This window comes from Lissotriton helveticus, chromosome 3_1 (genome assembly GCF_964261635.1).
Source record: "Lissotriton helveticus chromosome 3_1, aLisHel1.1, whole genome shotgun sequence".
Taxonomy (NCBI): Eukaryota; Metazoa; Chordata; class Amphibia; order Caudata; family Salamandridae; genus Lissotriton; species Lissotriton helveticus.
In genome coordinates, this window is record NC_136061.1 from 115669472 (window position 1) to 115692694 (window position 23223).

Sequence of the window (23223 nt, forward strand, 5' to 3'; positions counted from 1 at the left end):
CATGAGGCACAGGGTCAGACTGATTTGTATATGGCCATGTCTGAACTGGTGTGGCGGAGTGAGGTCAAGAATGATGATGGATTAAACCCAGATCAGTTAACGGGGGGTGAGTGCTTGCAATGTTCAACACTCCGTCCATCATCCCCTTTGGTTTTGCAGTGAAAATAAATGCATTGGGACAATCAATCAAAATCTCGCCTGTGTAGTTGTTTCCCAGCTGTTGTTAAACTAATCGCAATTACTTCTCGTTTGCATTGCGTACTAAATGGCAGCTTTTTTTTTCAAAAACATTATTCTTTTGGCACTATAAACAATCGATGTTACATTTCCCCAATTTATTGATAAATATTTATCGACCTCGGAAGGATGAGGGGCGGCATTGATATTTCCAGGGTTTGAGCTTGTGACAAACGGTTCCCTAGGGTGTCATCAGCCAGGGTTTAATTCACTGCTGCAGTGTGCAGGCTGTTGGTTATAGGTTCCGTCTTGTTTCAGTGTTCTTATGATTTAGTCTCTGCCTTCAGCGGCATCAATTTATGGTCGGTACTTCCCACGCCGCTGCCTAAGCAGATTGTGGGGATTATTTCGCTGAGAATTTTCGTTTTTAATATGTCCCCTAGCTTTTTGCAAACGAGAGATGCCTTCGTACATCTTGACTGGTGAAGAGAATGGGTTTAAGCCTTGTTCACCACATTTGGGTTTGTGTTGGGGCACCAGCATACACTGCTTTGTAACATCAAGGACTGCAAATATAACTGAATATAATTGCTTTTATACATCAATATAAATCAGGCGGAAGTGCCTTGTCACGTTCTGTCCTTGCTGTTCTGTTCTTGCATGCTTTAGTTCTACTGCCTTGCCGAGAAGCTGAGGGGCAGTTGCCCATTTTTGTGGAAAAGAAACCCTGAGTAGGCTTAGCAGTGCATGCATGTTCTTAAGTTTAAGGGTAATAACAGCTGAATAATTATGATAGCCATTTTAACTGGATGTCATTTGGTCCCACGGTTGTACATGCGAGCTAATAGTTCGAATCTAATTTAAGTGTATATACGACAAAAACAGTGGTGCAAAATTTAAAAGAGCATATTTACAATAACTGGCGCATCCCTGCAAATCAGCAGGGATGCGCCAGTTATTGTGCGCCACAGCTCCGCCATTATGGATGCGCCGCATTTGCAATGCGGCGCACCATGGGGCAAAAACGGGAGAGATGCGTGACGCATCTCTGCCGTAACAGTGACGCATTCCTGGAGTTGCGACGCAGCTCCAGCAAAGCTCTGGGTATTGCTGGCTCTAGCTACTGCTGCGTCAATCCTTACGCCTGCTTCAGGCAGGCGCAGGGTTTTGACGCAGCATGGGCCTAAAAGTGACTGAGTGAAATCAGCCACTTTTAGGAGGCGTTCCTGCTCCGGAACGCCCCCCCTGCACAGGAACGCCTACATGTGGCGCAGGGAGATGCGTCATGTTGTAAGTACCCCCGCACCATGGAGCAGGATTTGCGCCGCCGCTGCGTCACAAAAGTGATGCAACGGCGGCGTAAATGAGGCGCAAGGGGCTTGTAAAACTGCCCCAAGGTGTGCTGCTTTTGTTTTCTTATAACCTAACTGGTTTCAAGCCACAAATGTCGATAAACTCCCAGAAGACGACCATATCTCTGTTTGTGACATGTCGGGCTTGTTTGAACAGAGCATCTGATTACGGATGGTTGCAAGCAGTGCAGAAGCCCTACTTCCTTTTACAGAGGCAGTACACTGAGGATTATCCTACCACCCTAGGGAAACCAATTTTCGCAACATACAATTAAAATCCCTGAAATGGAACCTGGAGCAGTTACTGGAATATCATTTTTAGACAATGGGTCATCACAGAATGTGATTACATTATACATTAGGGCCTGGGGAGTTGCGTCTGAGATATTATACAATGTTCAATATGCCCTGCACTAAGTTAGATCCATTTAACCATATAAACACCCTGGAAAATGTGAGTCCCCATATAGCACACCCTTCATTAATTTAGCTCGTGCCACTGCCATGATTGTCCAGTTTACTGCATGTTCTAATACAAGTTTAAACCAGGAAATGTATATTAAATTTAAGGCGTATTTACAGTAATTTATGATTCACTCTTTCTTCCAGTCATATATATAGATAATTATCAGAAGCTGCTTTTTCAATCCATGGCTCACCCACATTTTTACTGGCTGCCTCATTTCCTTAAAACCAAGGAGAGGGGCTCTTAGAGTCCAAAGAAACAGAGCACCAAATACAAAGGGGCATATTATCAAGGGGGTTTATCTCTGCTTTTTTGGCTTTAAAAGACAAGAAAGCGGAGATAAAATTATCTCCCTATTACCTAGCTGTCGCTAACACCAGTTAGCGACAGCTAGTAGGAGATAGCGACCATCTTGGGCCCCACTTTGCATGTCAGTGATATTTATCACTAATGACATGCAAAGTGGGCGTGCCAAGATGTTAGCGACTGGAAACAGTCGCTAACATCGCTATCTCCTATTACCAACTTTTGGAGATATTCGCGCTAAGCGCGAATATCTCCAAAAGCTAACACCTGCCCTGAGCAGTTCTTAGCCATGTCATCCAATGGGAGGTGGATAACATGGCTAAGAGCATTTGCTTGTTGTGTAGTCTTTAGGTAGACCTAGACAGAAAACGCTGCTGCGGTCTTCTATTGAGAGTTACATGGCTTTATAGCCACCCATAGCCACCCATAGCAGGCACTACTGGCTGCTCCAATGTTAAACCACCGAGCAGTAGGTGATGGCCTTTAACAAGGGAGCAGAACTTTAATGCCAGTATAGCCCAGCTACTAAGGGCTATAAGACTATTAGAAAAGGCCGCCACTAGAGGACAGAAAAGTCTAACAAATAAAACAAAGGCCTCACAGAGCCTGAGGGACTTTGAAATCCCCGTGAGCTCCATCACATCAACAGCTGTGAAGGAAAACATGGGAATGTTGGTGCTCTGGGCTTCTACCAGGCATTAAAAGCCCACGGCACTCCATTGTTTTCACTAAAGCTCGAAATATTCCAATGTTCTAATAGTGCTCAGATTACTAATTTATTTTGCTGGTTATAAATACTGTGAGCTTTGACATTAAGCACAGGCCTCTTGCACTGTCGAGAGAGGTTGTACAAATGCAGTCACAAGCTCAATGGTGAAGAGTTCATATCTTTGTCTCTGGTTGGGGGTACAGGCTCGATCCAAAAAGGATGTGTCATAACTGCTAGAAAACCTTGTTTGGCATGTAGTTTATGACCAGCAGCGTCTTGTGGTTAAGAGGGAAGGAGCAAACATAAAGAGTGTTTGTACAAGCTGAGCAAAGTAAAGACCAATCTCTATGTTCAGGCCAGGCACTCAGGCACTTTACCTGCGCCAAAAGCCCAGGGGCCTGGCTGCCTGAGCTGAACTTTGCCGGGCTGTCACAGATCCTGTTGGCATGACATCTTCAGCCTGGCAAAGCGTTTAAAGGACCTCCCGCTAATGACTAGGGAGAGCGTCAATGATAGCCTTGGACCTGGGCTCTACAGTTTAGCCCAGGGCCAAGTGTGAATCAATTCAAATTCAAAAATTCTTTATTTTGGCTTTGATGCCATAAAAGAACAATGCATACAATACAATGAATAAAAAAAGCAAAAAAACATTCCACTTTAGTTATTAAAATCATTAACTAAAACAGTACATTTCGTGTTGGAAGACAATCGGAGTACAAAAAACAATCTTAAAATCCTAGGATGGACCACTCACTAGTTCCAGAAAAAAAGTCAATTCTATTCCTGGAGAGAGCTCAATTACAGTTGATGCCCCAATTTTTTCCTTTGTAAGAAAATAGAATGTAAAAATCTGCTAACACTAAATGTTATTGGTTGCATTGTGTTTGTTGTCAAAATTCTCAGTGCCTGTGTACATGACCTCAGACCTAACAATAGGCATATTGGTTTAATCCATCTTTTCCTGGCCTGGACATACGCAGGGCAAAAAAAGAGGATATGTTGCTAGTTTTCTATCTGGTTTTGCTCACACATGGAGCAAATTTAATCAATAGCTAAGGATGATGGATCTAAATTCCTAGCCCAACGTGCCAAGGTTGTCTTTGTTAAAAGATTCCCATATCTAAATTTTAAAAACAAAGTTTTGGCAATTGGGGGCTCTATTTCATCCATAAAGGTCTCAAAGAGTGGGATGTCCTTAAAACTTAAGAAGTTTGAGACTAGAGTCCCACCAGTTGTAGCAATTATAATCCTATTTGCCATGAAGGACCAGAAAGCCCTTTTTAGGATTAGTTTCGGGTTAGGGGGTAGGTGCTCAGGGTTCTCCCAGAATTGTTTCAAACCTATGTTACTATACCAAGCTTTGACGTGCCTAAGCCATGGGATAACTTTTAGACTATCAAGCGCCATAATTTCTTTTAACCCGTGTCTATAATCTTGAAGTTCGGGAACATGCCATAGCCTAACCCAAAGCATTAAGGGTCGGATCAATACTTGGTGGTCAGTTCTTTTAAAGTTTAGGTCGAGTTGCAATGGTACTAGTGGAGTACCTCTCGGGACCCTTACCATGCTTCGCAAGAAGTTATTATCCAGGACACTGAAAGTGTCCTTTGACCCAGGCCCCCAAATTTCTGCGCCATATAGAACTGATGGTTGAACTTTAAATTTAAAAAGTTCAATCACTGGAGACACAGCTTTACTGGTACTCAGGCTATGTTCCCTGAGAATTGGTTTTACATTCTGGGCAAATGACAACTTGCTTTTTTCCATTTGTGCTCTCCAGGTAAAACTTGAATCAAGTGTCACCCCTAGATATGATTCCAGTTTTACTCCTTCCAGAGTTAAGCAGCCCTTATCTGGTTTAGTTGGATTTAGGGCCATACATTTAGTCTTTTTCCCATTAATCTCCAACCCCTTGTTACTACAATATTCACTAAAGGTGTTCAATAGGGTCTGTAGGCCTTTTTTAGTTTGGGAAATAAGAATAGTGTCATCAGCGAATAGTAGTGATGTTACCCTTTCACCGTTCAGTTTTGGGGAATCGTTATTACATCCCTCTAAATATAAAGGTATGTCGTTTACGAAAAGGGAGAAGAGCGTAGGGGCCAGAACGCAGCCCTGGCGAACACCACGCTCGATGGGGATTTTTTGAGTTAATTCGCCATTTGGACCCCATCTAATTCGCGCAAAATTCCCTACATGTAACTCTTTGATCTGAACTATTAAATTGTTTGGCAGACCTGCTGCACTCAGGGTTTTCCATAAAAGATTGTGAGGCACTAAATCAAATGCTGCCCTTAAATCAACAAACGCAACATATAAGTGACCCCTTTTAATCTTTACATATTTCAAGTAGAGGCAGCAAAATCTAAAAATCTGGTCTATTGTGCTGATTTTTGATCTGAACCCGGCTTGAAACTTAGTTAAAATTGTATTTTCCTCCAACCAATCACTCACACGTAATAGAATATGTCGTGAGTACATTTTCTGGAGGATATCCATTAAACTAATTGGCCGGTAGTTGCAGGGGTCCATCCTATCTCCTTTTTTAAAAATTAAAACAATTTCAGCTCCCTTCCAACTTTCAGGGAATTCTAAGGTACGGGATAGCGTGTTGCACAAATGATTAATGTAAGGTGCCCATACTTTTAAGTCATGCTTGTATAAATCCCCCGGTATCTTATCGAGACCTGGGGCTTTGCCCGATTTTATTTGGCTTATTGCCAGCTCAGTTTCCCCTAATGTAAAAACAAGATAGTCTATTGGTGTTTCAGAGCTTGGAGCATTCGTGTCCATATGGGAATCCTCATATTTTTTGTATAGGTTGGTAAAGTGATTAATCCAAGTTTGCTCGTCCAAAAAGACATCCTTAACCACTCTGCCTACATTGTTCCCATTTGCTACTAACCTCCAAAAGGCCACATTATCACGCGATTTGGCGGCCAGCAGCAACTCGGCCCATTTATCTTCCTCCCAAGCTATTTTAGAAGCCCTCTGGACGGACTTGTAATTATTCCTTGCATTTTGAATGTCCAAGAGGGACTTAGACTTGACTGCCAATAAAAGTTCCCTTTTTGACTCTCTGCAGGATCTATCATACCAGGGCTTACTGTGGGACAGATTCTGAATCTTTTGCTGATTCTTTTTGGGCATTTTTGTAACTAATAATTTAAGATCAATAAAGAATTTTTGATGTATTAAGAAAAAAGAGGTTTTAGTTTCCTCATCAGGCGTTAAACCTAAATAGGGTCCGAAGGTCCCAGCAAAAAGTGTATAAATTTCACCAAGGATATCACTATGGTCCAATATAAAGGGCCATTTGAGTGATCTCCTATTGTTACTGATTTGAATCTCGATGTTGTCACCGCTACTTTCCTCTGATGGAGGGAATTGAACTATATCATTAAACAGTGAAACATCTACTGTAAGGTTTAAAGGAAAATGGTCACTTTCCAGCCTCTCCATTACATCGAGGTCCAAAAGATACGACCAGGTGGGTATAGAGGCGATCACAAAATCTAAGTTACTTTTGCAGTTGGTCCTGCTAAAGGTTGGTTTCTTCGAACTATCGGACGGTAACCGTCCGTTACAAGCCCTCAGACAGTGCTCCGTGCATAGTTTATTCAATTGGAGAGCCAAAGTTGAACATTTTACTGATTTGGCATTCTCCAAAGTAGGGATTTTATTCGCCTTATCTTCCTCAACAAAAATATCACTAAGACCCAAGACTGGCTCAAAATTACAATTTAAATCGCCAGCCAAGATGATGAGATCCTCCCTGGGATCCAGTCCGCTTAGGAAGCGATCTAATTTAAGTAGGGTTTGTGATTCACTTGATGAGGGTGCGGGCCTATTATAGATGTTTATTAAAAATAGTTTTTTCCCTTTGCACGTTGTAATTTTTAATGCTAATATATCTAAGGAATTTGTGTCCACCACCTCGATATGTACCCTTAGTTTTACTTTCACCCAAATCAAAATTCCCCCCGAAGGCCTTCCACTTCTAGATGGGATCGCACCAATTCCATAAGTCTTGTACCCCACTCTGTGTGGTGTATCGATTGCCCAAGTTTCCTGTAACATACAGAAATCAAAGGATTCAATAAAGCTCGCCCATACCGGATCCCTCAGATTTTTTGCGATTCCAGCTATGTTCCAGCAGACTAGTTTTACTGGATCCCCAAATCTAAATGGCATCTCTGGGGGCACCCTTGGTGTTTCACCGGAACATACAGGATCCACAGTTTGTATTACCAAGGGTGTTACCTCAGGCGATAACTTTTTACTCAATTTGCTATGAGATATTACTAATACATTTGATTCTATACAACATTCTCTTGGATTAATTATGTCATTGGTTACAGGTTTATCCAATAAAAAGGGCTCAGAAATCGCCAATACTTCAGGTTCATTAATAACACCCTCCACAGTAGGATTCCTTTTTCCACTTTCCTCACCCCCCGGCACAAGAAACATCAATCACAGTCATCTAGGCCGCTGAAAATGTCGAATCTATTAAAGGTTTCTAGGGGTGTAAATGGTTTAAGATGATCCATCCTTCTGTTCTGGGCGTTATGAGTTCTGACTGGTACATAGTTCCATCCGATGGTGTCTGGAACTGTCACAGGGTAGGGTACAAATTGCGAGTTCCTAGCATTCTGTATTACCGGAGGACACAATGCATATTGGCTATTCCCAACATTCTGCGTAGCAGAATGGCTAATTGGGTGGGTGTAGGTTATGTGCTGTGATGGTTGGTGCTGAGAGGGAAACACCACTGACCTTGGATAAAAATACTTTAGTGGTCTAGGAACTATGGAGTTGTTGGAGCTGCCTGTCGGCCAATTTAATATAAATTGTACAGCATTTGGGTCCCTAAAATTCACAACCACCACATCGCCTTCGATGTCTTTGGGTCTACCTCCCAGCCATTGGAGACGTCGAACATGGACGATTTCGCCATTAATATGATTAGCAATTGGCCTGTATAGTCTGAGCCAATGCATAATCTTGTTTTTCAGTTGCGCGAAACCCTCCCGCTTGTTCTGTTCCAATACTGGCACCCTTGTTAGGACTACCACATAAGGTACTGCATCTGGTGGTAATTCTGGTAGTGGAGTCCTTCTAGGTTTCCCCAGGTGTACCTGGTGTCCCCCACATCCCTTGATGGTCTCTCCAAAAATGTATTAGCCATATTGTGAACAGTTTTACTTGTAATGGTAGATGGCAACTGGTCTGGTTTTTTTTGTGGAGGATGTTTGGGAGGTGGGTTTTGTTGGGTAATCACCATGGTCCCCGGGGGCTTTGAGGTGGTTGATTGTGAAGAAGGAATAGAGATAGGAACAGTTAACAATGGTTTGGATGGTAATAATATATTCTGTGCTGCATTATTTGGTACTAAACTAGGTGTTTTATTTGAAGCAGTATTAATTACAACATCCCTACTTCCCAAAGCATGCTCGATTTTGCACAGTCTACATTCTACTTCCATCAGCCTCTCTAGAATTGATGCTGAGTAAGTTTTAATTAGATTTTCTATGTTGAGCAATGTTACAGGGCTCTGGTCCTCGTTGGGCACCATAACCACCACGCTAGTGTCCATACTGTCCTCTTTATCTTGAGGCAAGTTTGATAAGGAAGGAGATGTGATATGAATTCCTTCTATGGCTGCTTGTACAATGTTGGGTTTTTTGGCGATAATATTCGCCTTTTTCCCAAAGTCGGAACAACTCAGCTTGGGTTGTTGCAAATCCCCTCTTTTCCGCCGTTTTTTATTCGGCGGAGGGCCATAAGTTCTAGGCAAAGGCATAGATTTTTTAGCCCTATTACAGATTATTTTAGCAGGAACCGGAGCAGGTGCCTTCGATGTGCCTGGAATACTCGTATCAATTATTATGGATTGGCCATTCGCGTCTGTCTTGGGGGAAATATTTAATATGGGCATGGTATCACTCACTTCAAAGAGCTGGCTATCCAATATATGTACCGTCTCATTAGCTATTAGATTAGTGTCGGTAGTTAAATTGGTAGGTAAGGATGCCAGTGATACTGACCTAGTTTTCATGCTTTCCACGGAGCGGCGGCGTTCCGCTCGCCGCTCCGCCAAAGCAGTTTCCTTAGTGACATCAGGGGTAGATTTTGTAAAATAGTTATCCAGAGTTCTGTTTAACAGTGCACCCTGTTTGTCTAACACAGATGGGTCTACGTTTGGCGTTATAGAGGACATTTATATCAAGTAACAAAAAAGTAATTTAACAAAAAAAAAAAGAAGCCTGATCCGAATCAATTTCAATAACGATGAAGTTAAGAATTAAAAATAAAGGGTTATGCCCAGTCCGGTCTCCTCGGTACTTTGAGGGTCTCAGAGGGTCCGCCCTTAGTCCGGGCTTCGCCCCGAGCTCCGTCCCGCGCGCGTCCCGCTGCGCGGAACGAACTGACTGCTTTTAACCTCCCAGGCGGGTGGGCGTTGCCGCTGCGGGAAGAGGCTCCAGGTGTTGAAGATCGCCTCGCAGTCCCGCAGCGGTGTGGGTGGTGTGGGCGGGTCCGGTTCTAGCAGCAGCCGTGGAGCGGGAGCCGCGACCAGAGAAGGACAAGGCAGAAGCCGGCAAAGTTTTGCCCCGAGATGCGCCCAAACAGGTCAGATCAGCGTCGATGCCCCAGCACTGTGTAGCCCAAGTGTCAATCAGTAACATCTCATCTCAGAGTGTGGTGGTTTCAGCAACTCTCACTTAGCCCATTCCACTCTGTGATGAGTTATGGACTGCGGCCTCCTCTCATAGGATGGACCTAAGGTTAGCCAATGAGAGAAGGCAGCTGTCCCAACCCTCCTGGAAACGCAATGGCTTCCCTCCAGAGACCCTGCAGAAGGTAAGCATTATGTTTTTATTTAATATTAGGCATGTGAGTGCATATATGTTTGTATGTGAGTGCATTTTGTGAATTGGTGTGTGTGTGTGTGTGTGTATGCATGTGAATGCATAGTTGTGAGTGGTTAAGTTTAGTTTATTAGTCATTTAAAACCATAAACAAAATCACACGGTTAAGAAGTACATAACGAATAAAAAGTAAAATGGATATAAAACAGGTATGTCATACATCTAGTACAACCTCGACTCTTCACGCTACATACCATTTGCTTTCTCCAACTTTCCTTCCTATAAATTTTAGTCAGGATACCAACACTAATCTATGCTAGAAAAAAAGTGACTTAACAGAAATCATTTGTTACCCTAATGTATAAAAAGGCAAGCTTTTTGCACAGATAACTAAAATATCTCTCAAGTACAATAATATATATAATTAAAATGCCTATAAGCAGTACTAAGAAAGGTATGAATACGGTGTCAGATGGACTATGAAACCCACTATAAAAATCAATGATACAAATATTCACATCATTAATAATACAAAAATAGATAAAGCCCTGAAATCAAGCAAAAACGGAAAAGCTCCAGGACCGGATGGAGTCCCGGTAGACTTTTTTTAAATACAACATAGATCTCTGGGCTCCCATCATCACCAGGTTATGTATGGCAGCCGCAAAAAAAGGAATCCTAGAGTCTTGGACAAGGTCCGTGATGGTACCGATCTACAAGAAAGGCAACCGCCAGGACCCTGCCTGCTACCGCCCAATATCTCTATTGGACTCATTGGGGAAGATAGCAGGCAGGATGATCCTGGAGCGGCTTCAAAAATGGGTGGAACAGCGAGGCATCCTGTCTGAGCTGCAATTCGGATTCCGGGAAGGGTTCGGAACTGTGGAACAAGCCCTAAATCTCTCAATCATCATTGGAAAATACATACACGCAAAGAAGGACAAACTATATATGATCTACGTGGACTCGTCCTCCGCGTTTGACTGCGTTTCTCACTCCAAATTGTGGTCCCTCTTGTCACAAATGGGAGTTGATTTACCACTTCTGGATTTTTTGAGAGAAATGTACTCCAAACCCTCTGCTAGAGTCCGCTACGGTACAAAAGGCGAGCTGTCAGCGCCCCTTAGAGTAGAGCGTGGAGTCAGGCAAGGATGCGTCCTGGCCCCCTTCCTCTTCTCCCTCTATACTAACAACTTGGAGGTTGAGCTTTTGAGGGATGCCCAGGACCTCCCACAGGCAAAACAACGCCCGATACCCGCTCTACTCTATGCGGACGATGCTGTCCTGCTGGCACGGACTCCCCGTGAACTTCAGAGGATACTCAATAGATATTCTCTTTTTATGGCCACTCTAGATCTTCACATAAACGTGAAAAAAACTTTTGTGATGACAGCAGGTGCTGGGAGAAAACACCCTAAAGATTTAATCCTCAATAATCAAAAAATAGAGTTTGCAACTGAATACTGTTACCTGGGTATTACAATAGACAACAAATTGTCCTGGAAAAAGGCAGTGGAAGCAAGGAAACATTGCTTCAAGAGAGCAATAGCGGCTTTGGTATCATTTTCACAAAAATTGGGAAAACGACCGCCCCTGGAATTACTAGCCATTTACAGAGCGAAGTGCCAATCAACAGCACTATATGGAGCTAGTGTATGGGGGCATATGGATTTTTCTTCCCTGCAAATTGCTGAAAATAATTTTCTGAGGTTCCTTTTAATGGCCCCAAAGCGATCCTCTACGTATGCATGTCATGTTGAACTAGGCGTCCCATACATCGAGGACTTGGCAAGAATACAACCGCTACTCCTATGGCGCCGTATCTGGATCTCAGAAAAAAATGCCCTTACTAAGACAATAGTGGCAGATGCCATGACACTGGACCACGCGCTAAAAATAAAGTGGTTAGCTTACATCAGGAACTTTTGTATTGACCTTGGGGCTGAAAAATATTATTTAACTCCCAAAAAAATTAGTGAACTCTCCAAAAAACAACTACAAACACTAGCCCTGGAACATTTGCAAAATCTGAGACTACAAACTGAAGCAGGAAGACCGTCGGTCCAACATGCTGTAATGGTTCATTCTACACTTTCCATCCAGCTTTACCTAAATCTTGAAAACAGTACTTTTGATCGCTTTCTCCTGGTAAGATTCAGATTAAATCTATTCCACAGGCTAGTAGCATTCCCAGTAGCAAACGCTTGGGATACGACTTTACCTCTGTGTCCTTGCGATGAAAAATCATCACAAACTACTTTACACACAGTCTTGTTCTGCAAATTTTATCATGAACATCGCAAACTTTGGTTATTGACTCTACTAAAATCTTGGGGATTTAGGCAATGTCGTCCTGCTATGTTGAGTTTACAGCTCTTGGATACTGAAATTACCTGTTACCATGTTCTTAACTTTTTAAAATGTATATACAGACATAGAAAAAATCTGTAAAGTAATGGTTTAAGAAACTATTTTTCACTGTAAAAATTCATGTTTAAAAATTCTTTTTATGTATTAACACTGTTTTTATGGATTTCTAATACTGAAATTCCGAATAAAGAAATTATTATTATTATTATAAAGTAATTATCTGAGTCTAATGGGATAGGGAACTACAAGTTTTAGTCCCTAGCAGCCCGTCCTTCACAGTTACTGTGCATGCTCAGTTAACATTAAGGGTTTCCGAGTTATCACAATTTAGGATTACATTCAGGGACCACCTCCAGATTACACATCACATATCCTGTTAGCTGATAATTTTCTTAAAACAGATCAATAACGGAGTCAGTCTAATGTTCAGCATGGTGTTGATTGGGTCCATAGACTCCACCAGTGCATGCCTGCAGGACCTAATTCCCCGTACAAGGAAATCCCGTCTTAATAGAACTCTTCGTTGAACCATCAAAGAGGGACACACACAGACGATGTGAAGCAGAGATTCAGGGCCCTGGTGGCATAGACGGCAAGACTGGTCTTCACGTTGACCGGACATCCTCCATTTTGGCATGAGGTCTAGTGTGGGTATTTCTCCAAATCTTAGGGCCAAAAACGACTGTTTGATCTTTCGGTGGTAAGGCGCAGCTAGCAAGGCTGATTCCGTTAAAGTGGAATATGATTTCAACACCAGCCACCCGTGGCGACGTTTTGACAGGGTATCTTTGACTGCCATCCAACTTTGCAATTTTGTAGATATATTTATGAGCTTCTTAAATATTTGCCTAGAGATATTAGAGTTCCAAAGGTCACCCAGATCAAGCGTCTTAATGCTTTTTTCTAAAAATATGTCGTAAGCACAGTTGTCCATTTGCAAGTTAATTTCAGTCCAGACTAGATTTGCCAGAGTGTTTTCTGCTGCTGCTAGCAAGTTATAACACAGCTTTATGAACGTCGCCGGCCTAGCGAATGTCTGTTTTGTAAGCAGAAATTTTAGCCGGATTTGCGCCGGAAAAGCTGACTTGGGGAGTCTAAACATTTGTAGTTGTGAGTGAGTGTGCATGTGTGCGTGTGTGCCCCGTCCTTATACCATTATGCTCTAATTACCGTCCGCCACTGTTTGACTGTACAAGATGTAGCCTGTTTTAAAAGCAAATATGTTCCAAATAAGCAACATACAGCAAAAACAGACTTTAGTAACTAATGACACTGAAGCTAGTTCTATCTACAAATTAAAATGGCATTTATGCATGCCCCATCCCTCTGATTTTCACCACAAAATGTTGTCCCTTATTCTCATTAGAAATCTATATGCTACTGCCTGCCTTCTGCTCCCCATCACCACATACAGGTTTGTAGCCTCATAGACTTTCATGTCTCCTTCGAAGTTTACCACTCCAGAACCGGCTTGTTGTAGACGCGGGAGCTCTCTTATCCATAAACAGTGTGAGAATTTATAATGCTTCAAGACAAATACACCTTCTTGACCACTCCCTGTACACTGGAAAAAGGCCTACTTTACCATCAGTAGGTGGTACCGAAAGGCTGCTGGCTTACCTCACACTATGGAAACTTGGGCTCTGCTCCTCAGCTTTGTCAGGAGGGAATTACAACTGTCATTTGTGATTGACTGAACACAAAACAGCATCCCCGGTTCTAAAAATGTAGGGTAAACTATAAGAGTTTAGCTGGCAGTCAGTGTTTCTGACAAATCCACAGTAAGAAAAGTTTCTTTAAAAATATATATATATATATATTTTTTATTGTTTTTCAAGTATACCGAACAGTAATTGTATAAGCACCACATTAACACATCAGCAGATCATTATCCAAACAGTACAGTTCTGGTATATTTCACCCTCCCTACCCCTTCCTCCTCCCTGATCAGAATAAAGTAACCCATCTGCATGTGGTCTAATTGTAAAGTCCCATAATACGCTAGACATGATGTGTGCCATCCCATTGTCCACCCTGCCTCCCTCAGCCCAGGTGTTAGTTCTAGAATACTATCCTGTATTCACCCTCCTGTTCCTCTGTCTCCTGTACCCCAAGTCCCCCATACCTTCTGGTAAAAAGTTCAATTTGTAAGGATGAGAACCCTCACCCATAATAAGGTGGGATGCTTCATCATAGAATGTGTGGAGGAGGTGAGCAGAGCGTGAACACCTGGAATAAAGTGCAGTCAGCCAAATTTGTCAGTTTTAGCTACACTTTATTCCAGGATAGAAACCCCACGCAAACAGACAAAACATCCTTCTTGAACATGGAAAAGCAGGATGTTAATCAGATATTGTGTGGGAGAGAGATCGAGTGATAGGGGGGCAATATAATAGAGAAAGGAACGTAGATATATAGATATGCAAATATTTCTCATTTAGATTTTTTTTAAATGTATGATGCAAAACAGCAAAAGCCGTCTCTCGGCCAGACAATGTCTCACATGTCTGTTGACATTAATGGTTTATAATCCTAAAGTCTTATAGAATGGTTGTCTATATAAATATTGTGCTATATGGCATCTTCATTGATGCCAATGTTAATTATTCACATTATGAGGGACTCATTTAAAATGATACTGTTCTGAGTATAAAGCATTTGTTTTTTGCATTACTTTGCAGAATGCTGTGATATTACACGAGCATTAGACATGCCCTTTTAAAGCAATGCGTTTTGCTAGGTGTGAGCACTTATAAGCAAGAAAGCATGACCAGCCCTGCGTCTTCGGTCGCCATTTTGTTTTAGGAGGGTCAGTTTAGGGAGTGCTGCAGAGCAAACACTTTAAAAATGTGTTTTGCTTACGAGCTGATAAAGGCATTGCCGCATTTTGCTCTGTGAAGTTGTTTTTGTGAAACACATAATGGTGACAATCTCGTGAAGTTGGCACAAAAATAATTACAACGGCTCAGCTTTAAGAGGAGAAAATTGTACTTCAGGTGGTGACCAAAATTGCTATTTTAGAAAAGAGGTGTTTGTGTTTGTCAGGAGTTGTTGGTATTACTTCTGAGCAGTAAATCAGCAGCTGAGACCTGCAATTTAGAGCGGGACAAATATATCGCATAAATGTGGAGGATGGTAAGGTCTGTCAAGGGCTACAATTTGCAAAATCAAGAAAGAGCAGAGAAGATGCATTTTTTGTGCCTCCATTCAGGGAAGAACGGCGGTGCTCATCAAACAAGCAAATCTGCAGGGCGGACTGGCCTATAGGGCAATCTGGCAGTGCCCGACGGTCCGGTCTGTCAGGGGAGCGAGTGGGCGAGTTTTTGGCTGTTTGTGGGCCTATTCTATGGTCTGTTTGGCTGGTTTTTACTATTTATTTTAAAACAAACATTGTCAGAGCAAGCACAAATCATTGTAGTCTCTCTTGCCTTGTAAAACACTTACACAGCAAGGAGCTTATTTACAAGCCCCCTGCGCCGCTAGTGTGTCACTTTTTTTGACGCACCGGCAGCGCAGTGTGCAGGTCCGCATTTAGGCCGCATCAAGGCAAAATAAAGTCACCCTGCATGGCTTTTCATGGTCTTGTAAATACGGTCCCTTTTCACACATCACTTTGCGTGAAAGGGGCATGCCATGGGTTTTGCTGTGGGTGGTCCCACTCAACACCCATGGATTCTGCTGCATTCCCAGATTTACAACGCATCGTACACCTGGGAGGGTGTCAGAATCCTATGCCTCCCCAGGGGAGGCATAAGGAGGCACAATGAGGAGAAATACTTTTATTCTCCTCATTTTTTACTGTTTCTATACATAGAAAGAGGGAAACGCTACCAATGATTGTTTTTGTGTAAGGAGACAACAATCATCCCTGCAGGGGCGGCCTTAAGCATGTTCAAGCTGTGCACCTGCACAGGGCCGCCAAACCCCAGGGGCCGCCACGCCAATTATTATCCTTAATATAAAAATCCTCTGAGGATGGATACATATTTGCGTGGCGGCCCCTGGCAGGGATTTGGTGGCCTCCGTCTCTGTTCCACTTCCAAACACCCTGACCCCCCCCCCCCTCTTCACTGGCCTCGCACCTGCGTTCCTCAGGGGGCCCCCTACCTACGCTCCCTGCCCAGGGCCGCCATGAGCCTAGAGCCGCCCCTGATCCCTGCAACCCAGGCACTCTTGCACCAAGGCGCAAGGATGTCTGTGTTGGCGCACAACTGCAAATTAAGTTCCACCTCTTGGAAAAGCACAGGGTTGCGTCATATTGTTGTAAACACAACGCTTCCTTGTGCTTCAAAAATTACAGAGCTGGGTGCAACAAAATGGCGTGCGGCATCGCACTGCATCATTTTGCTGTAAATGAGAGGGGGGGGTGAGGCCACAAGCCTTTACAACTTAAAAGTGCCTCAATTTGCTAGTATAGGGCACTTTCTGAGCTCTGTTATTCATTTATGGAAGTAACTTTTGTTGTGGTTCCCAGGCCTATTTTCTGACTCAGCTCAACCCTCCAAATATGTCAAAAGGGTGAAATACAAGCATTTTAAGACTCGATTACGGGTCCTCCATTATCTCCAAGGGGAGATACCAGGATAGGAATTTATCATACTAGACAGTATATTCGCATGAGATAAAAGGGATTACAAATTCATCCCCCAGAATGAGGAATAACATGAGGAATTTTGAACACTGGGTCTAATTCTGCATGCTTCTCTTCTAGAGAAACAACGGGCCCAAATCTGCAAACATTTACTACCTGTTTGGAGCAGGTGGTAAATGCTACAAGAGGCTTTTTCTCTTACCATGGTTGGGTGTAAGGGGCCACAGTGGCTGAAGCAAGTGTAGTCTTTTTGCTAGGGGAGCTTCTTCTGCTGCCCACAAGCTGAAATATTTTAGCGGGCGGTGGGGGGGTGGTGGACACAACAGCTGACTGCAGCCACTATAGCTCCAGTGGTGGTACTGAGTCTGGTGTCTCTGGGCACAAGATCCAGAGAGACACCACAAAGCTTATAGTTGGACCCAGCAGTATCCCACCGCTGGGGATACCATTCTGGGCAATTCGTAATAGGGCCACGTAGGCTGAAGTCACAGGTGGTCGGCTGTGGGGCTAATACTCCCAATTCACGTGTACGGCTATGGGGCAAGAAGATTAACAAAGTGGTGGGCAGCCTTTAAATTTCTTTATCCAGGCCTTACCTGTTTGAAATGCAAGGTAACTGTAGTATTTGAGTCCATACATACATGAAGAGATGTAGCCGAGGCAGGTGTTGTAGAGTTAAGAAGTAGGTTTATTCAGCCATATTTAAGATAACAGGAAGTATAACTTTAAATCATGTAGCCCCACCAGGAGCAGCCTCCTAGCTACTCAGCCCATTCTCAACTGCCCACTCTCATACCAAGCACCCAAGCATTCCATACAAGTCAATCACACCAACATTCTTACTTGGAACACTCACACTGGCTGAGCAGCTAGATGCAGTGAAATGCAGGAACATACGTATATAACTCAGAATACTACAGTAACCTGAAGTGAGGTCTGTATCAGTTCTCTTTATATTTTCAGAGTAAGCAGATCTACTAAAAAGGCTGTATGAAGGTCTTTCGGTTAGTTCACTTCCCAGAAGTAAAGTGGACAATTAGAAATAAATGATGAAAAGGGCTTTTCAGGGAGTGTTTCTCAGAGTTTGCTTTGTATTTTGGAACCATTGCTTTTTGTTTTTTGGATTTGTAATATGGCTCTTTCGCAAAAAGCACATGTATACATTGATAAGAAAATTACTACTGACCATTTTTTCAATATGTATGCATGCATGTGGAATTTATAACTTGCAAACGTAGCAGAAAGACAGCAAAGCACTGTACATGGTCACAGACAAATATTCAGCCCATGAGTGTTCGGAGTGGCAGCAGGGCTCTAGGAGCAGGAGTGGCTGTCACTCCATGTAAGGAGATGTGACTTCAACTCTTTCCTAATCTGTGGCAGGAGTGGGATGTTCCAGATAGATACCCGGATATTGTTCCAGGTCTTAGATGCAGAGCTGGAGAAGGCTTCACCTTGTTTTGAATTCTTTGGACTTTTTTGTCTCAAATGTTATTGTGTCCTAGATGCAGGCGTGCTGCTGTAATGCCCCAGTGATATTGAATTGATTAGCCAAATATTGTCAGATAGGTGGAAATGCTGGTCGTGATGGCTTTGCAGATGATTCAGCTGATTTGAAAGAAGATGGTGCAGGTCAGTAAGGGGAGCCATTGAGGTTCCATCAGATTGAGGAAATGTAATTGTATTTCTTAAGGCCCATTTTGTGACAAGGCGCGGCTTGAAGCACATCTTTAAGTGGGGGCAGTGGGAAGCATGAGAGAAAATACCTTCTCTGATTTTAAAGTCTGTCCTCCATTATCATTAGTCAGATCACCTGGTAAATTCATTTACAGTGATTCCGATGTGCATTTCCTTTTTACTATCAGGCTAAGTACTAAAGATAATACTGCACCTTAATGTTAATTAACATTTTAATGTTAAGAGGTCTAATGAAGACAATGGAGTGGCCTAGGGCCAATAATAGCTGGTATATGCCTTCTGCTCCAACATTCAAATCTTTGTCTTGCTATTTCTCCAACTTTAATTTAGAACATTCTGTTCTAATAGCATTACAGCCCTTCTACCCTAAGCTATATTGGTTGTTCAAGGCCCTAACCCTCATTGTCGGCCCTCGCCTGTGGCTCAGTCCCATAAGGCAGGTTCAGGGCTTTTAACAACGGATATTGCCCTCGGCAGCTGGCCATAATGCCATTCGCGACTAGTAAATTAAAATTCTAATTAATAGGTTACGCACTCATAACTTAGTCTGCATAGCTGTGGGCCTTAAGCTTATTTTTATTAATACGTTTTTAGTATTTTCTACCTACTTGGCAGATGTTCTATAGTCCTGAATGTGCTGTAGCCTTTTGACTCTCTTTATGATTGAGTGAGAGAAAGAACATTGCTATTCGACGACAGATGCAACCATGCCTCTGGCTATAGTTCCTAGGTGACCCTCATGGAAAAATATATAACTCTCCTGAAAAGCTCATGGACAAAGTGGCTTTTCCATAGTATCTTCTTTACTTTAAGTATCATTGATAAGATGTAATCCAGATGTTATGTCACACCCAGAAATCATGATCTATGCACAAGTCCAAAGATGCAATTTCCATGAATTCAAAGGCATATTTCTTAACATTTCACGCGAGCTGTGCAGAACTGAAGTTGCTGAGAGAAAGGGAGCAAGTAATACTGTGCCATATTTACTAAGATATGGTGCTGTTCTGCTCTTTCCTAGTGTTGGTACACGTATGGGGGCCTAACACCAACAAAGGCACCTTTGCACTACGATGCAAGGGTAACTCTGTTGAAGTCAGAAGAGTTTTTGTACAGGAAGGGATATCTTTCTGAACAAAAATAATTTTTAGAGCCTATTTTGGGAGACTTGTATATGTGTTGCAGATGGCAGCACACATGCACAGAGGAAGTAAGGAGGAGAAATAAAGATATGTCTCCTGGTTATGCCAGCCTTGAATGCAAACCCATGTATACTGAGTTGAATAAATATTGTTTTTTGTCAAAATACAAGGGCAATTGACCAGGCACATTCATGCCTCACCCAAGTAACAACACCCAAAGGCAAGGTAACGCAGGGTATGTCCTATGCCCTTCCTTGCGTTACTTTACTTTGGTTTTTTTACAAAGCCACGCACGATCGGGTTTTGCATGGCATGGTAAATCCCACTATACAATTTTTGTTTGGGCTGTTATAAAAAAGTGAGGCAACCCCAATTCAAAATCTTAGTAAATCTGGGCCTCTAAGGTGTCTCCATGCAGTACAGTGATGTATATTTCCTTAATTAATCAGGTAATATATGAAATGAATAATGGGCAACTGTGTGCTATACTGCTGGAATAGCAATTTGGGGTTCACATCGCATTTGCAAATTATTTATGCGCTATCGTGCCATCCGATTCTCTTGGTAACCTTACATTGAATGAAATGCTGTCCACCGATTGTCCATTCCCTGTATGTAGTATGAGTATCACTAGTCATTTACATTCAAAGCACGGGAACCACAAATTACTCTAAATGTTAATCTAGCTTAGCACTCAGGGCCATATTATGAAAAAGGGCGCTATATTATCGCCGCTTTTATCGGCAGGGAACTGCCGCTAAAGCGGCGATAATGAGCTTGATAATATGCCCTTGTGAATTCCCATAAAAGCCCAGGTTAACACCAGAACCTGGGCTTCTATGGGAATTGACAAGGGCCTATTATCAAGCCCATTATCGCCGCTTTAGCGGCAGTTTCCTGCCGATAAAAGCGGCGATAATGTTGTGCCCTTTCTTGATAATATGGCCCTTATTATTTTATATGCTCTTTTTTATCACTGTACCACAAATTGAATTTTGTAAATCCAATATTTCAGCATTTGTTTACATTTTATGTAAATAAGTATTGGCAGTCACTGACTTTTGGAATTTTCTATTCCTATGTGTGTATCTTTGTGCTGGGTGGTGGTAAATGTTTTTACGACTTTGTCATTAGAATAATATTTTGAAACAACAATTGGGTTACAGAAATAACTGAAGGTATGTCCCTTCTGACACCGGCCATGTGACATATAGGTAACCTGATGAAAAAAAGAAAGCAGTGGGTGGCATTTCTTACAGTGCAGGTTTGACTCCAACTATGAGCAGGACTCTCAGTGCAATACGCTTGTGTAAATTCCAGTGTTCGACTGCAACTGCTATCATAAGACCCCCAACAAAGAGCATGTTGGTGTCCTTCAAGTACTGCATACACACCTGCAAGAAACAGAGAGTGGAACATGTCAGGTACTTGCTGACATACAAGTAATGATACAAAACAAACACATTTATACAATTTAGAGAAGTAACCTCCTCTGGAAATCCTATGTATTATTTACAAACTCTCTGTAAGGAGTTTGCTAAAGCTTCATGCAGAAGACAGCTATTTCAGGGCCTCAAAAGGTAACAACGCTTGGATGACCTAAACCACGTGGATCATTATGTCCACAACGTCTTTCGAACCTGAGGGCACTTCCATGCACCGTAGCCTACCTATGAATAATAAGTACTAGTTCTTGCTCTTAAGCAATGGTCAATATTGCTTTGTAAAGGAGGAAATACAAGTCTCCGTATGGCAGAAGCCATTGGGTAGGCAGTGTCGTTTTGTGTGCCTAGAGATAGCAGGACCCCTCTTGTCTCTGATGGACTCCGTAGAATAGTAAATGTATGTGATTGGGTGTGTTGAAGAAAATTCATTATGTGGAACAGTCAGTTGATGGTTACACTCTGAAGAATAAAGATGTGTAATACCGAGATCTGCGTGTGGCATGATCATTTACATGTCCCGGGCAGGGGAGGACACTACATGCTGCAGCTGAGAAGCCACCATGTAATAGAGCTCCAGACGAGGCACCTCCAACTCACCCTTTTCCCACATTCGCTGCAATGTTCTAAGCTTTTTCCCCCCACATGAGATCCCCAGTGAGACTCTCTAGTGTATAAAAGTAAGATCACAGGATTATAAAGAGTGAGTGCTGCAGTCTATACAGGCAGGTCGATCATTTCAATAACCATGATGCACCCCATGAACGACAATGGCAGATCAGTCCAGAAGCATATCGATCCCCTCAACCGTTCCACCACACGGCCAACATTGAGTTCAAGATAGGCAGTGGGCGTTTTTGACAGGCGTATACCCAGGTATCGTGCCCCCTCTTCCGTCTTCCTGGAGCACAGGGATAGAGTTCTCTGGGCGTGTCCTGTAGACTAGTGTGTCATCTGCATATAGAGAGACTATATGATTAGTCTCCCCAACCTAACTCCCCAAGGGCCCATCACAGTTCTCAGACGAGCGGCCAGTGGCTCCATGACAATTGCAAATAGTAAAGGAGAGAGCGGGCATCCCTGACGGGTGCTCCTTCCAGGAATGAGCTGCCCAGACACCGCCCTGCCCACCCGAACTCTGGCAGCGGGGCTGCATAAAGTAGCCGTACCCATTGTAAGAACGGTTCGCCCACCCCTAGCCTCCAAAGGACCTGCCACAAATAAGGCCACTCTATTGAGTCGAGTGCTTGTTTGATTTCTAACAATGCTATGGCACTATCAGTTTCCAGAAGACTTGGGGCATGCCACACATGCGCCAGTCATCTCAGGTTATACGTCGTATTTCTCTTTGGGTTAAAACCCGCCTGGTCGAATGGATAAACTGTGTCATCTTCGGGATTAGACGTTCTGCCATTATCCCACTGAGTATTTTTACATCAATATTTAACAGCGATATTGGGCTGTAGGAACTGGGCAGGTTGGAGTCCTTATCCTTTTTTAATATCATGAGCACCAGTGCTTTACTCATAGAGGGTGGAAGAGCACTTTTTCCCAGTGCCTCATTATAGACCTCTAGGAGTCTATCCACTAGTAATGGGGCGAATTGTCTATAGAACTCTGCTGGGAGTGCATCGGAGCCCGGACTTTTAGCCGGTTTAAGATGACCTATAGCCCGTTTTAATTCATTTATGGTGATCGGGGAGCTCAAAGCCTCCTGTTCCTCAGGCTCCAAGTGGGGAAGTTCAATTGAGTCCAGATAAGTAAGCATCACATCCAGGTCTGACCCAGATCACCCCGTGTACACCGCTCGTAGATGACTCGCCAAAGCCTCGGCTATCGCCGCTGTGTGTAGACCAATGTTTCATTGTCGGCGCAAATCTGCATTATCTGTGCCACAGATGTTTCTTGCCTCACTAGTTGTGCCAATAATGCCCCAGTTCTATCTCCTTCTCTGTATAGCCTCTGACGATAGGCCCTGTGAACATGTTTTTCTAACTGACGAAAGTCAGTCAGGAGGGCCTCCTTGCCTCACACCACTCCCTCAGTCTCTGAGGAGCCGTGGCAATCTCAGCCTCCAGTTTACCCAAGTTAGTCTTGT

General features: G+C 43.0%; 1 protein-coding gene across 2 annotated transcripts in view; it reads right to left on the bottom strand.

The window, feature by feature from the left end:
- SLC13A5 (solute carrier family 13 member 5) overlaps window positions 1-23223 on the bottom strand; it is a 523479-nt gene that overhangs the window by 98594 nt on the left and 401662 nt on the right. For both annotated transcript variants that reach the window (XM_078679336.1, XM_078679335.1), the window contains one exon: window positions 20941-21077. In XM_078679336.1, the coding sequence (XP_078535462.1) occupies window positions 20941-21077 (137 nt within the window). The remainder of the gene's footprint in view (window positions 1-20940; window positions 21078-23223) is intronic.